Source organism: Schistocerca nitens, chromosome 2, assembly GCF_023898315.1.
Source record: "Schistocerca nitens isolate TAMUIC-IGC-003100 chromosome 2, iqSchNite1.1, whole genome shotgun sequence".
In the NCBI taxonomy this organism is placed as follows: domain Eukaryota; kingdom Metazoa; phylum Arthropoda; class Insecta; order Orthoptera; family Acrididae; genus Schistocerca; species Schistocerca nitens.
The window spans coordinates 266,458,559-266,474,139 of record NC_064615.1 but is presented as its reverse complement, the minus strand read 5'-3'; the positions used below and the strand labels follow the sequence as shown (position 1 = coordinate 266,474,139).

General features: G+C 41.3%; 1 protein-coding gene and 1 pseudogene across 1 annotated transcript in view; both read left to right on the top strand.

Annotated features, from left to right (window-relative positions):
• Window positions 1–15,581, top strand: part of LOC126236007 (farnesol dehydrogenase-like) — a 57,363-nt gene that overhangs the window by 23,124 nt on the left and 18,658 nt on the right. The window contains exon 2 of the mRNA XM_049945015.1: window positions 7,790–7,955. Coding sequence (XP_049800972.1) covers window positions 7,790–7,955 — 166 coding nt within the window. The remainder of the gene's footprint in view (window positions 1–7,789; window positions 7,956–15,581) is intronic.
• Window positions 8,513–8,630, top strand: LOC126238459 (5S ribosomal RNA; annotated as a pseudogene).

Here is a 15,581-nt window from a genome sequence, read left to right as displayed (position 1 = left end):
TGGAATTGTGTACTCAACAGCAGAGGGGACACTTTCAACATTTAATGTGAAAATTTGTAAGCAAAAATGAATATTCAGTAAATTAATAACTTGTATATCACTGAGTTTCATTTCGGTATATGCACTGCCTCATACGGCACGCGCGGCTAACAATCATACGGCACTGCCGAGAGACTTTTTGAACACCCCGTTTTAATAATATTACCTACAAGTTTGTTAATATACCTCACGAACAGCAAGGGTCCGAAGGCATTAGTTTATTGTAGCTATATCTACACGAACTTTGTCATTAGAAGTAGGTGCTTATTTGAATATAAACCCACGTTCAGAGAAGAATTTTCACGCGAAGACATCTTGAACTCTCACATTCGATTAGGGGAGGCAATGGCGCCCAACTAAGCGACAGATTCGGTCAAACTGATTTCACACTTTATAAAATCAGTTAAGAATAGACACTGAACCACCCTGTTGGTCAGTTTTTGGAAAGGAGAGATGACAGTCTGTGTCAATTGCAATCTGATGTTCGCGACTGACGGACGGTCCCGAACTATGGATGGGCAAAGCGAATCCACAATTTTCTTGTTCGACGGATTGTTTGTGAATGGGATGCTTTCTAATTAAACATCGAGGAATTCTATAATTTTTCATTTCATCCGTCTCAGTATCAATGATATAAGATTCAGCTGTAGTGGTTACTGGTTTCGGGTTGACACGACCATTATCAAATCACACACCTAAAATTACAAATGTGACGTAGCAATGGAGCGGTGATGAAGAAAGTTTCATGCTTTTATTACACATAAATGTTTAAACAGAAAACTCAAGAGGTGGACCCTCAGTTAGCCTTACAAGAGGATCGATAGAACAATTTTATCGCAAAATGTATTTTTTTTAATACAACTTTTAAGATCAATAAGCAGGTAAAATTTGAATTTAAACTTTCATTCCCCTTTTACCTTTAAGAAACAACTAATATTATGACAGCACCTAATGAACCAGCATCACATAAACGTACTTGGAATCAACCAAAACGACTTTCAAATTATGTACTGGGTTCACCTTTCTGCAGTTACAATGAACAGTTTTAAAAGAGCCCACAAATAATCTTGACATAAAAACAAATCCAGCCAACTAACATGGAGGACAGAAATCGCACAAATCTCATGAGGGATTAACAAGAGATCAGCATGACGTAAGCGTACTTGAAATCAACCAAAACAACTTTCAAATTATGTACTGGGTTCACCTTCCTGCATTTAGAACAAACAATTTTAAAGCGCCCACAGATAATCTTTACATAAGGAACAAATCCCGTTAACTAACATGGCTGATGGAAATCGCACAGGTCCCACCATCAATTAACAAGAAAGTTTCAAATTTACGCACTGGTGTTACCGTCTTGCATTTCACAACAGATAATATTAAATGGAACACAGGTAACCCTTACACAACAGAGAAGTCCATTACTACTTCGAATTGATAGCTCACTCATTAACATGTCAACGACACCTTTTTCAACAATAATCAAATGATTCAAAAAATGTTCAAATGTGTGGGAAATCTTATGGGACTTAACTGCTAAGGTCATCAGTCCCTAAGCTTACACACTACTTAACCTAAATTATCCTAAGGACGAACACACACACCCATGCCCGAGGGAGGACTTGAACCTCTGCCGGGAACAATCGCACAGTCCATGACTGCAGCGCCCTAGACCGCTCGGCTAATCCCGCGCGGCATCAAATGATTAACAGGATACACAGTAGGCAACATTATGTAATAAGTGTCGTGTGACTAGGGCCTCCCGTCGGGTAGACCGTTCGCCAGGTGCAAGCCTTTCGATTTGACGCCACTTCGACGACTTGCGCGTCTATGGGGATGAAATGATGATGATTAGTACAACACAACACCCAGACCCTGAGAGGAGAAAATCTCCGACCCAGCCAGGAATCGAGCCGCGGCCCTTAGGATTGACAGTCTGTCGCGCTGACCACTGAGCTACTGGGGACGGACATGATGTAACATAAATATAGTTCTTGTCAAGACGAGCACGGTCATCCAAACCCACGTGGATTCAATACAATAACCACGATGTGCACCAGTAACGTATTTCACTACAACCAAGACAGTCAATCGGGTGGGCAGTAAATGCGCTTTTACAAGCTGTAACGACCACAAGAATCCACATAGGCTGTTGCAAACGGCCATCTCGACCAACATCACTTTTTTTTTATGTGGCTGTTTAATGTCGGTCAGAGTTCGCAATTCGGCGAATGGCGGTGTGCAACAGTTCCTTCGGGCCCCTTCGTAAAATTCTTCGTGCTGACTCAATACAACATCGGCTTGGAACGTCCGGCTGACCGACCATGTGCCTCGACCAGTCCAACGGATTACCAAGACGAAGACTGCAGTCACTCTTCCATCATCTATCTCTGTCGCAGCAAGAAGTTTTCGTCGTTCGACTCCGGAAGGTTCCGCCAGCAAAGCGGGCGCGACCGATCCCTCTCAGTTTCCGTTCGATCGCGGCTCGCCACTTTTCGCAGTACTACCGTCCGCAATAAGAAAGTACAATAAGTTAGTTGTAACTTGACCTGACAGACCACGGTACACATCACACAATACGTACCGTGCACAATGGTCACCGCGTACTCATATCATTTGCGCGGTGATCGGCACATCGCCCATTCGAGATTAAAGTTATACATATCAGTTCACGACAAGGAAATGCGTTAGCAAGTTTCTGTTTAGTTTTACAGTCCACAGTACGCAATAAACCATCTGTGCTGCCTACAATCAAATCGTGCACTAGCGAGCGTTCACGCAGCTAAGCTGTCTGCCCGTCATAGCTCTTAAGCTTAACCTGCCGAGTAGCAGTTCCGACTAATAACCAACGCGACACTTAACTCTTTGTCCGCAGTACGCAAAAGAATCGCAAAACGTTATCACCGTTGAAAACAGCTATTTTACGTCGGCCACATACACAATACGCACTAGCACAGGCGAGGCACGACAATCGCTTCTCGTTCTCGCTCCCAACTCTTTGTTGATGCTTTCTCTGTCGACCTAGCGACATGTTTCTACACCACTTAGTCCATCTCGCTTCACATTACACTTTCAACAATTCCAAGAACATCGATTTGCAGTTTCATGAAAATTATGACTTCATATCATTCCGTTCACAGAAAAAGAATTTAAACAGCCATGTTAATAAACCTGAAATCAAGCAGCATCAAAACAATTACACTCATGACCACTGAAAGACGTAAACAGAAATGTAGTTTTTTTTTTTTTTTTTTTTTGTCATAAGTCTACCGACTGGTTTGATGCGGCCCGCCACGAATTCCTTTCCTATGCTAACCTCTTCATTCAGAGTAGCACTTGCAACCTACGTCTTCAATTATTTGCTTGACGTATTCCAATCTCTGTCTTCTTCTACAGTTTTTGCCCTCTACAGCTCCCTCTAGTACCATGGAAGTCATTTCCTCATATCTTAGCAGATGTCCTATCATCCTGTCCCTTCTCCTTATCAGTGTTTTCCACATATTCCTTTCCTCTCCGATTCTGCATAGAACCTCCTCATTCCTTACCTTATCAGTCCACCTAATTTTCAACATTCGTCTATAGCACCACATCTCAAATGCTTCGATTCTCTTCTGTTCCGGTTTTCCCACAGCCCATGTTTCACTACCATACAATGCTGTACTCCAGACGCACATCCTCAGAAACTTCTTCCTCAAATTAAGGCCGGTATTTGATATTAGTAGACTTCTCTTGGCCAGAAATGCCTTTTATGCCATAGCGAGTCTGCTTTTGATGTCCTCCTTGTTCCGTCCGTCATTGGTTATTTTACTGCCTAGGTAGCAGAATTCCTTAACTTCATTGACTTGGTGACCATCAATCCTGATGTTAAGTTTCTCGCTGTTCTCATTTCTACTACTTCTCATTGCCTTCGTCTTTCTCCGATTTACTCCCAAACCATACTGTGTACTCATTAGACTGTTCATTCCATTCAGCAGATCATTTAAGTCTTCTTCACTTTCACTCAGGATAGCAATGTCATCAGCGAATCGTATCATTGATATCCTTTCACCTTGTATTTTAATTCCACTCCTGAACCTTTCTTTTATTTCCATCATTGCTTCCTCGATGTACAGATTGAAGAGTAGGGGCGAAAGGCTACAGCCTTGTCTTACACCCTTCTTAATACGAGCACTTAGTTCTTGATCGTCCACTCTTATTATTCCCTCTTGGTTGTTGTACATATTGTATATGACCCGTCTCTCCCTATAGCTTACCCCTACTTTTTTCAGAATCTCGAACAGCTTGCACCATTTTATATTGTCAAACGCTTTTTCCAGGTCGACAAATCCTATGAAAGTGTCTTGATTTTTCTTTAGCCTTGCTTCCATTATTAGCCGTAACGTCAGAATTGCCTCTCTTGTCCCTTTACTTTTCCTAAAGCCAAACTGATCGTCACCTAGCGCATTCTCAATTTTCTTTTCCATTCTTCTGTATATTATTCTTGTAAGCAGCTTCGATGCATGAGCTATTAAGCTGATTGTGCGATAATTCTCGTACTTGTCAGCTCTTGCCGTCTTCGGAATTGTGTGGATGATGCTTTTCCGAAAGTCAGATGGTATGTCACCAGACTCATATATTCTGCACACCAACGTGAATAGTCGTTTTGTTGCCACTTCCCCCAATGATTTTAGAAATTCTGATGGAATGTTATCCATCCCTTCTGCCTGATTTGACCGTAAGTCCTCCAAAGCTCTTTTAAATTCCGATTCTAATACTGGATCCCCTATCTCTTCTAAATCGACTCCTGTTTCATCACATCAGACAAATCTTCACCCTCATAGAGGCTTTCAATGTATTCTTTCCACCTATCTGCTCTCTCCTCTGCATTTAACAGTGGAATTCCCGTTGCACTCTTAATGTTACCACCGTTGCTTTTAATGTCACCAAAGGTTGTTTTGACTTTCCTGTATGCTGAGTCTGTCCTTCCGACAATCATATCTTTTTCGATGTCTTCACATTTTTCCTGCAGCCATTTCGTCTTAGCTTCCCTGCACTTGCTATTTATTTCATTCCTTAGCGACTTGTATTTCTGTATTCCTGATTTTTCCGGAACATGTTTGTACTTCCTCCTTTCATCAATCAACTGAAGTATTTCTTCTGTTACTTATGGTTGTACCTATGTTTTTCTTCCCAACTTCTGTGATGGCCCTTTTTAGAGATGTCCATTCCTCTTCAACTGTACTGCCTACTGCGCTATTCCTTATTGCTGTATCTATAGCGTTAGAGAACTTCATACGTATCTCGTCATTCCTTAGTACTTCCGTATCCCACTTCTTTGCGTATTGATTCTTCCTGACTAATGTCTTGAACTTCAGCCTACTCTTCATCACTACTATATTGTGATCTGTGTCTATATCTGCTCCTGGGTACGCCTTACAATCCAGTATCTGATTTCGGACTCTCTGTCTGACCATGATGTAATCTAATTGAAATCTTCCCGTATCTCCCGGCCTTTTCCAAGTATACCTCCTCCTCTTGTGATTCCTGAACAGGGTAGTCGCTATTACTAGCTGAAGCTTGTTACAGAACTCAATTAGTCTTTCTCCTCTCTCATTCCTTGCCCCAAGCCCATATTCTCCTGTAACCTTTTCTTCTACTCCTTCCCCTACAACTGCATTCCAGTCGCCCATGACTATTAGATTTTCGTCCCCCTTTACATACTGCATTACCCTTTCAATATCCTCATACACTTTCTCTATCTGTTCATCTTCAGCTTGCGACGTCGGCATGTATACCTGAACTATCGTTGTCGGTGTTGGTCTGCTGTCGATTCTGATTAGAACAACCCGGTCACTGAACTGTTCACAGTAACACACCCTCTGCCCTACCTTCCTATTCATAACGAATCCTACACCTGTTATACCATTTTCTGTTGCTGTTGATATTACCCGATACTCATCTGACCAGAAATCCTTGTCTTCCTTCCACTGCACTTCACTGACCCCTACTATATCTAGATTGAGCCTTTGCATTTCCCTTTTCAGATTTTCTAGTTTCCCTACCACGTTCAAGCTTCTGACATTCCACGCCCCGACTCGTAGAACGGTATCCTTTCGTTGATTATTCAATCTTTTTCTCATGGTAACCTCCCCCTTGGCAGTCCCCTCCCGGAGATCCGAATGGGGGACTATTCCGGAATCTTTTGTCAATGGAGAGATCATAATGACACTTCTTCAATTACAGGCCACATGTCCTGTGGATACACGTTACGTGTCTTTAATGCAGTGGTTTCCATTGCCTTCTGCATCCTCATGTCGTTGATCATTACTGATTCTTCCGCCTTTAGGGGCAATTTCCCACCCCTAGGACAAGAGAGTGCCCTGAACCTCTATCCGCTCCTCCGCCCTCTTTGACAAGGCCGTTGGCAGAATGTGGCTGACTTCTTATGCCGGAAGTTTTCGGCCGCCAATGCTGATTATTTATCAAAATTTAGGCAGTGGCGGGTATCGAACCCGGGACCGAAGACGTTTTTGATTATGAATCAAAGACGCTACCCCTAGACCACGGGTACAATGTAGTTGTACAAAGAGATAAATTTACAGCACTCATGCTAAAGTAATTCTTCCAGCGTATCGCGAAAACAAAGCAGAAAAAGTGAAAAGAAAGTACATGAAAACGGAAAAAAGAAATCATTATCGTTCCATAGTGTTGTTTTCACACAGTCCTGAAAGGCAACCCAGAGCTCTGCACGAGGTGGCCGTAGTCACAAAGAGTCACGGCCTCTCAGCGAGAGGAGGTCCAGTGATGGAGGTGTCAGCTCATGCACTCTGGTACGGGGTTGGGAGCAACTGTGCTTCCCTGGAAAGGTGGTGGTTTGGCAGCTCACCAGGTACCATCAGCTAGACCTCGAGGTGGCCTGGTGATGGGATGCACCAAAGGCTTCTAGGCAAAGACGAGGCGCCAGCCGCCATCGTCAGCCAAGCGCTTCAAAACAGGCTGGCTGTTGCATTGTAGGTCGAAGTCATCTTGGCAGATCGCAGATGGTACGTCACAGGTCCCACCTCGGGACTGGTTAGCTGCCAACTGAGAACTAAGCTTTCAAGTCAGGGTTCTTGTACCAATTGCTCCATGCAAATCACATTATCAGGTGTCGAGAATGATCGAGTGTGCCCTAGTTTCCTGCACTTGTCAAAGTTCTACACCACACTGCGGTCTCATAATTCCAGTCTTAAAGTTTCCAGTTTGGCCTGTCTGCCTGCTGAATAGCCAGTCTTGAACACAACTTACGTGTTGTTACTTCACTGTGCGTGTTAAAAAAAAAATGATGTTATGCTCCCTTCTCCACAAGGCCACTCTGCTGCAACGGTACTTTGGCCATCCATTTAGTTTGGGTGGTGTGTGGTAATTAACTCTGGTCTGCCCATTCTACATGCATCAGCTGTTCCTCATTGGCATTCCAACCGAGATATTGCGTGATAGCCTGCCTGGCTTCAACTCTGGCTCTGGCCCCAGCCATTTTAGCTTGAAAAACTGCTCCACACCCACCTGGAATATCATTCTCTGGAGTACCAGAATTAATCTGCATGTTCACATCAAGAGCCGACGAGCTCACAAATGCCATGATTTTGCGTTTGCTTTCGTCTCGTATCCAAGGCTGTATATAAGAGTGTAGAATTTTGACTCAAGTGAAGTACTGAACCTGTGGTCGCATATTGTGTAGGGAATCCACACATTTAAGACAGTTTTTTGGTACATTTTTTGGTTTCAGGCCATTGCTAAGTCCGACTCGTACCCTGGCAAGCTGCACGCAGTCCAGGCAGACCTGCGCAAAGAGGAGGACATTCAGGCGGCCTTCCGCTGGCTCAAGGACAACCTCGGCCGCGTCGACATCCTGGTCAATAACGCTGGCGTCTTCTCTGACTCTCAGATTACAGGTTAGTCTGCACAGACCCAATCAGCATATTTAAACTTTGCCTCTAACACATACGTGAAGTAGCCATTGAGGTATGAACATCTCATCGACATATCAACAAGGCAGTATGAGTATCTGATATTTGAAGCAAAACAACACAAAGATCGGTAGCTCACTCAATATATATATATATATATATATATATATATATATATATATATATATATGCCAGGTATGTCATTCAGTTGGTCGATATATATATATATATATATATATATATATCGACCAACTGAATGGCATACCTGGCAAGTTTAGCTTTGCTTATTTTATCAGCTTAGTAGTCTGTATGTTGCTTGTATCATGCGATCACCCGCTATAATGCTAAGTAAGTCAGTTTTGGTGCAATTCTACTAACATAATTACGATGCTTGGATCAACAACTAAGAGAACTATATGTGCTTTATCATTTAACAGAGAAATTATCTATTGATTGGAAGCAGCCTATATTGAAACTGAAGGAACGGCAGTAGTGATTTTCCTCTATGCAGAAAATAATTATGTATGGCAACTCCATTAACTGCCAACGGCCGTGCCACAGTGGTACCACCGGTTTCCGTCAGATCACCGAAGTTAAGCGCTGTTGGGCTGGGCTAGCACTTGGGTGGGTGACCCTCCGGTCCGCCGAGCGCTGTTGGCAAGCGGGTTGCACTCAGCCCTTGTGACGCAAACTGAGGAGCTATTTGACTGAAAAGTAGCGGCTCCTTTCTCGGAAACTGACATACGGCTGGGAGAGCGGTGTGCTGACCACATGCCCCTCCATATCCGCATCCAGCGACGCCTATGGGCTAAGGATGACACGGCGGCCGGTCTGTACCGTTGGGCCTTCGTGACCTGTTCGGTAGGAGTTTAGTTTGGTTTTAGCTTTTTAAACTCCAGTAACTACTTCTTGTCAGTTGCATGAAATATGAACCAATTTTAAGTTTTACCTCAGCAGACAAAAAAATCTGCGGAAAAATGTTTTGTTATACACAACCAAATTCCTCAGATGAAATAGAACCCAAGAAGGTAACAGTTTTTTCGTTTCATCTTAATACATGGTCGTTGGAATGGTAGATGGCACATTTAGTGAAATACCCTTCTGGACTTCAAATTATGACTAACATAGAATCCTATATTCACTGCCATGCAGAACTATTCTTTTAAGAAGGACATTAATAATGAAATGAGTCGACATTTATTAATAAAACTCTTTATTCCTTTCTTAAAAATAACCTAAAAAAGCATATTTAATCTTTATATACAAAAGGCAATGCCCTAACTCACTGACTCACTGATTCGTCATCGCCCAGCCTAAACTGCTGAGGACAGAAACTTGATGTTTGGGTAGGGTTTTTATCTTATACTGTAGGCATCGTTTAAGAAGGGACCTTTCGAAATTCTAGTCCTAAGGGGCTGAAACAGGGGATGAGAGGTTTTTAAAAAACATGTCTCTGTGAAGGCAACTTTCAGGGTAGATCTACGAAAATTGGTATTTGGTTTCCTGGTCAGAAGTAAAGAAATACGTGTATCAGCATTTCTGGAAATTTAAGCCCTATGAGAGTGAAATGTTGATAGATAGTTTCTTAAAATAACCAGTTATTAAAGAACTACAGTACTTAAGTTTTTTAAAGATGCATCTAAAAAAATTAGTATTTGAGTTTTCGGTTACAAATAAAGAAATATGTGTTTCATTGTTTTTGGAAATTCAACCCCTAAGGAAGTGATATAAGGGATCAAAGCATTATTAAAGCCAAATCTATGAAAATTTGAATTTGGCTTCTCACTTGGAAACAAAAAGTACACATTTCAAACAGTGGAAAATCCAGGATGGAATGTAACAATATTATGAAAAGGATACTTGCTATCACCATATAGCGGAGATGCTGAGTCGCAGATAGGCACAAGAAAAAGACTGTCACAAAATAAGCTTTCGGCCAACAAGGCCTTTGTCAAAAATATACGACAGACACACACACAAACACACACACACACACACACACACACACACACACACACATTCACGCAAACACAACTCCTCACACACACTCATGACCAGAGTCTCTGGCACGCTTCAACTAGTTTTACGAAAACATTTCATTCTGAAAGCATTTTTAAAGGTAGATCTACGCAAACAGGTATTTGACTTCTCATTTAGAAATGAAAAAATGCATGTTTCACTGTGTTTGGAAATTCGATCCTTAGGAGGATGAACTAGGGCCAGACTGATTCAATGACTCATCTTTGCCCAGCCCAAACCACTAAGGAGAGAAAATTTAAATTTGGAGAGGGTGTGGACATTATCGTTTAAGAAGGGATTGTTCGAAATTCTGCTCCTAACGGGTTGAAATAGAGGACCAAATGCTTTTTGAAGAAACGTTGCTATTAAGACAGTTTTGAAACTAAAACTACGAAATTTTCTCAGTGAGAAATACGTAAAAAATGCACTTTCAGCAATTTTGGAAATTTAACCGTTAAAGAGATAATATAAGGGGTGAAAGTTTCTTTGAAAATAAGTCATTATTAAAGATCTGCTAAAGAATTTTTAAACCAATATCTATGAAAATTGGTTTTTCACCTCTCGGCTGGAAATAAAAATAATTCGTATAGTAGTAAGTTTGGAAATTCAGCCCCTTAAGGGAGTGAAATAAGGAATGAAAAGTTTTATGAAATTATTTCATTATGAAAGCATTTGCAAAGCTAAATCTATTAAATTTGTGTCTGATTTCTCTGTTAGAAATAAAAAAAATACTTGTTTCACTGTTTTGGAAACTCAACCCCTAAGGGGGTGAAACAGTGGATGAAAATTTTTATGAAAATATTTCGTTATATTAAAAACATTTTAAAGCCAGATCTATGAAAACTGATATTTCATTTCTCGGTTAGATACTAAGAAATATGTGTTAGGGGATGAAAGTTTCTACGGAAATATCACCACAAGAAAGCACAAGGCATAATTAATAAAAGCCTCGGACTTTAGCAACCAGAATCGCTTTTTGGTCGGAAGCACATTCGGAAAAGACCATTCTTCTGCAGCTTTAAGGCTAGCGTGAATAGTTTAGAAGGTATTGCAATATGTGAACAATGTAGAAATTCGATTAAAGAAAAACAGAAGAAAGCTGTGCAGACCATACAGTCTAAGCGAAAGAAGCAGCAACCGTTAAACTAGTCTGCCTACAAACATATATCGTGAAAGTGACGTAATAAGTAAACGTAAGTCTTCAATTTGTTATTGTTTTTTACATATCTGACAACGCATCCTTTCTAAATATTGGTTCTACGATATACAGTTGCTAATTTATAATTCTCAACATTTAAGATTTCTATTCTTGTGCATAAACAGTGTTGGACAGGTACAGTTTCTCCTGGTATATAAAATGTTCGAACAATTTATGAGAATGCAACCGGATGACGTCTTCAACAAATTTGGTGGACCCTCTTTAAATTTTTGGATGTGAGAAACTACCGATAACCAATAATGTATAGAGATTCCTGCATAAACCAATAATGTGGAAAAATTAAGGTAATGACAACGAAGGACAAAAAACTGTTTCAGGCCTAATTTTGTTAGAATAATTGTTCGTTAAAACATGCTTTCATTTTACGGAACTGAATAAAGAATACCACTGACCATGGCACAAAGATGCTGAAACTTGTTTGAGTTTATGTGATAAAAGTTGTTTGCATAGCAGGCGGTCACGATGTCCAGTAATCTCACACATTTTCATTTCCATGCAGCACTTTCAACTTACGTGTTCCTGGTATCGTATGAGTTAGTTAAAAACCGCACAGTTGGCAACACTAGATAACACTAAACAGGTTAACATGGTGGAAGAGTGTGTCTACTGTGCTGAAAGTTGTTTTTAGTATTACAGGAAGAACAACAGTTTTACCTGCAGTGCAGCAACAGAAAACGTAGAACAGAATCAGTAGACACAGTAAGTAATAAAACATACTGAGCAAAAGGTGCATAGGTCATAAATATTTGTAAGTGACATATTGCAGCACGCAACATCACTGATATCCAAAATGACAAAATTGTGGCTGATGAGTATGAAAGTTAATAAACATTGTTCTTATGTTAATCTTCAAGGAAAAGTAGTGATTTTGTACGAACAACTTCTCTCGAATACTTGAGGCTAGCTATTTTTTTTTTTACTTGGTGACACTGTGGTCGTGAAATTGGAGTTTAGGCCTAATAGAAACATTCGCATCCTTAGCCTACATCCTTGTCAAATGAAGCGCTTTGTTAAATGTTCTGCACTAAAGGGGAATTTATATTCATCACCTTGAGAAGGACTAGAAAACATTCAGATATAATGTATATTTCGCCTGCATTATAGCACTGTGGCACGATTTATTTCTAGACCTTTGCTGTGGGCAAATGTAAATCGTACAGGGATGTTGTTTGCGTTGTGGTCTTCAGTCTGAAGACTGGCTTGATGTAGCTCACCACAATATATATATCTTCCTGTGGGAGCGTCTCTATCTCTGAATGATTACTGCAACCCACATTCATTTGAAACTGCTTATTGTACTCAAGCTCTCAAGTCTTGTTCTTCCTCGTCAATTGTACTCCCTACCACATCCACCCACCCACCCTCCCACCCGCACACACACACACACACACACACACACACACACACACACTTCCGTCCATTACTCATTTTACGATTCCTTGATGCCTCAGGCTCTGCCCTCTAAACTGATTCTTTCTTTTAGTCAAATTGTGCCACAATTTGTTTTCACCATTTGCTTCAGTACCTCTTCATTAGCCATTCGATCTGTCCCTCAATTCTTCAACATTCTTCTGTAACACCACATTCCAAAAGCTTCTATTCTCTTGTCGTCTGAACTGTTGTTTGTCGACACTTCAATCCCATACGAGGCTAAACTCCAGACATTTAAATTTGTTTTAGATTTTAACAAATTTCTCTTTTTCAGAAAATTTTTTCACAGTATTACTAGTCTGCATTGTATATCCTCTCTACTTCGGCCATTGTCAGTTATTTTGCTGCCCAAATATTAAAACTTATCTACTTCTTTTACTGTTTCATTTTTCTCAGCATCACTTGATTTAATTCTACTATACTCTTCACCCTTCATTTACTTTTATCGCCGTTCCTCTTATAAGCACCTTTCAGGACAGTGTGCATTCCCTTCAACTGATCATGCAGGTCTCTGCCGTCTCTGGCAGGATTACAGTACCATAGTCCAACCTGAAAGTTTTTTTCTTCTCTATGAACTACAAATCACTTCCCAAATTTCTCTTTGGTTTTCTTTACTGCTTAGTGAGTGTACGAACTGAATAACATTGGGAGCAAGCTGCAACCATGTCTCATCTCACTCCCTTCTCAACGACGGCTTCTCTTTCACTACCCTAGATTCTTTATAACTTAGTCTTGTTTCTGCGTCAGTTGTAGATGACTCTGCGCTCCCTGCTACTTTCAGAAAGACTGTATTCCAGGCATCATAGAGCAGCAAACATAGATACGAGTTGCACACAGTCTACACAGTCATCATACGAGTTTGCATTTGGGGTGTAGTTTGCAGCTGATATGCACGGACACTTTGTTGACTCTGTGTCTGCACCCAACCTCGATTCATGTGTCCAAAATACAACAGAAAATGATTGGGGACTGTCAAGTCAGGATCACGGCACCGAATGACGCAAACGCAGTAACCTGCATACAGATAGTGCTGAGCTCAAACACTGGGACCACAGCCGCGACATTGGAAACCACCTCGCAGTGTTGTGGGCACGCGACGCGGTAAGCGAAGTACACAGGGCGACTCAGCTGCCCCTACCTGAGGGTTTTATGGAACCCGCAACGCATTCAAAAACCACACGTGTAATTTTCATATTTTCTCGCCCGTTAAGCGTAAACAATAAGTTCTACAGAAAAAAATGAACAGGATCCGCCTGTACATCTACATCTACCTCTACCTCCATACTTCGCAAGCCACCTGACGGTGTGTGGCGGAGGGCACCTTGAGTACCTCTATGGGTTCTCGCTTCTATTCCAGTCTCATATTGTTTGTGGAAAGAAGGATTGTTGGTATGCCTCTGTGTGGGCTCCAATCTCTCTGATTTTATCCTCATGGTCTCTTCGCGAGATATACGTAGGAGGGAGCAATATACTGCTTGACTCCTCGGTGAAGGTATGTTCTAGAAACTTCAACAAAAGCGCGTACCGAGCTACTGAGCGTCTCTCCTGCAGAGTCTTCCACTGGAGTTTATCTATCATCCCCGTAACACTTTCGCGATTACTAAATGATCCTGTAACGAAGTGCGCTACTCTCCATTGGAGCTTCTCTATCTCTTCTATCAATCCTATCTGGTACGGATCCCACACTGCTGAGCAGTATTCAAGCAGTGGGCGAACAAGTGTACTGTAACCTACTTCCTTTGTTTGTAGAAAATTTAATTTACTTAAATTTTGTACTGGGATACGTTTCCGCTGGAGGCCACAGTTTTCAAATTACTCAAGAAAGACACGTTTGAGGCTGACCTTTGTACGTTTTTGTTAAATAATTCGAAAATAAAAGTGTTAAGCAAAAACATATCCCTGTGCAAAATTTAACTACATTAAATTTCCTGCAAAAAAGTCCTGCTCGCTTTTCTGTAGAATTTATAGTTTGAGCATATTTTATAGTTTGAGCATATCAAGCGAGAGAATATGAAGATCATATGTATGATGTTTGAAGACGTTGCAGTTGCATAAAACCCCTAGGTAGGCGGAGCTGAATTACTGTGTATAAGTAGAGCAGTGACGAGTGGGAATCACTCTAGTGACGATACGAGCTGCAAATGGGAAAAGGCACTGACATAACCAACTTTGGCAAAGCACATATTGTTAAGGCCTGGCCCCCAGAAACGAGCATCTAGGAAAAGGCTAAGCTGGTCGGTTGTTCCCATGCTGCTGTCGCGAGCATGTGTGGAAAATGACTGCAGGACGGCAACGAGGTGTTGGACGTCTATGCCTCGAGGAGACTGGAAGCTTGCCGACTCTGTAAAGCAGGATAGCCGGCGACCTGTGGGAGATCTGACGATAGAGTACAGTGCTGGAGCAGGCGTAAGTGTTTCAGGACACACTGTTCAGCGCACATAGGGTTTTATAACAAATAATCTGCCCGTGTCCCCATGTTCACACAACAACATCGACAAGTACGAATGCAGTGTACACGGCGCATCAAGATAAGACCGTGAATCAATGGAAACGTGTCAACTTGTGCGATGCCTTGTCACACCAGGTCGATGTATAACACTACAACTGGTTTACGTAGCTTATACAATCAAATACCAAATTTGGTTTATTACTTACTATGCCCCAACAGAACAAATACTCCTGTCACGGAAAAGCCACACATAACACTACCGTCCGCTACTACTATACCATAACCTCAAAGCTGAAGGCAGTTCGTATAATGAAATTATTCTTATTCAAGTAATTATAGTATGAAGAAGCAAAGCAGTGTTACCCTCTGAGAGGAATTTTGTTATATTGACAGTGTTGTACCTAACGGAGGTGGCTTATCAGAAGTGAAAGTTAGAATTACTTAAATGTTTAAGTAGTAACAAACAATAATTTACCTATCTACACTGTTCAAA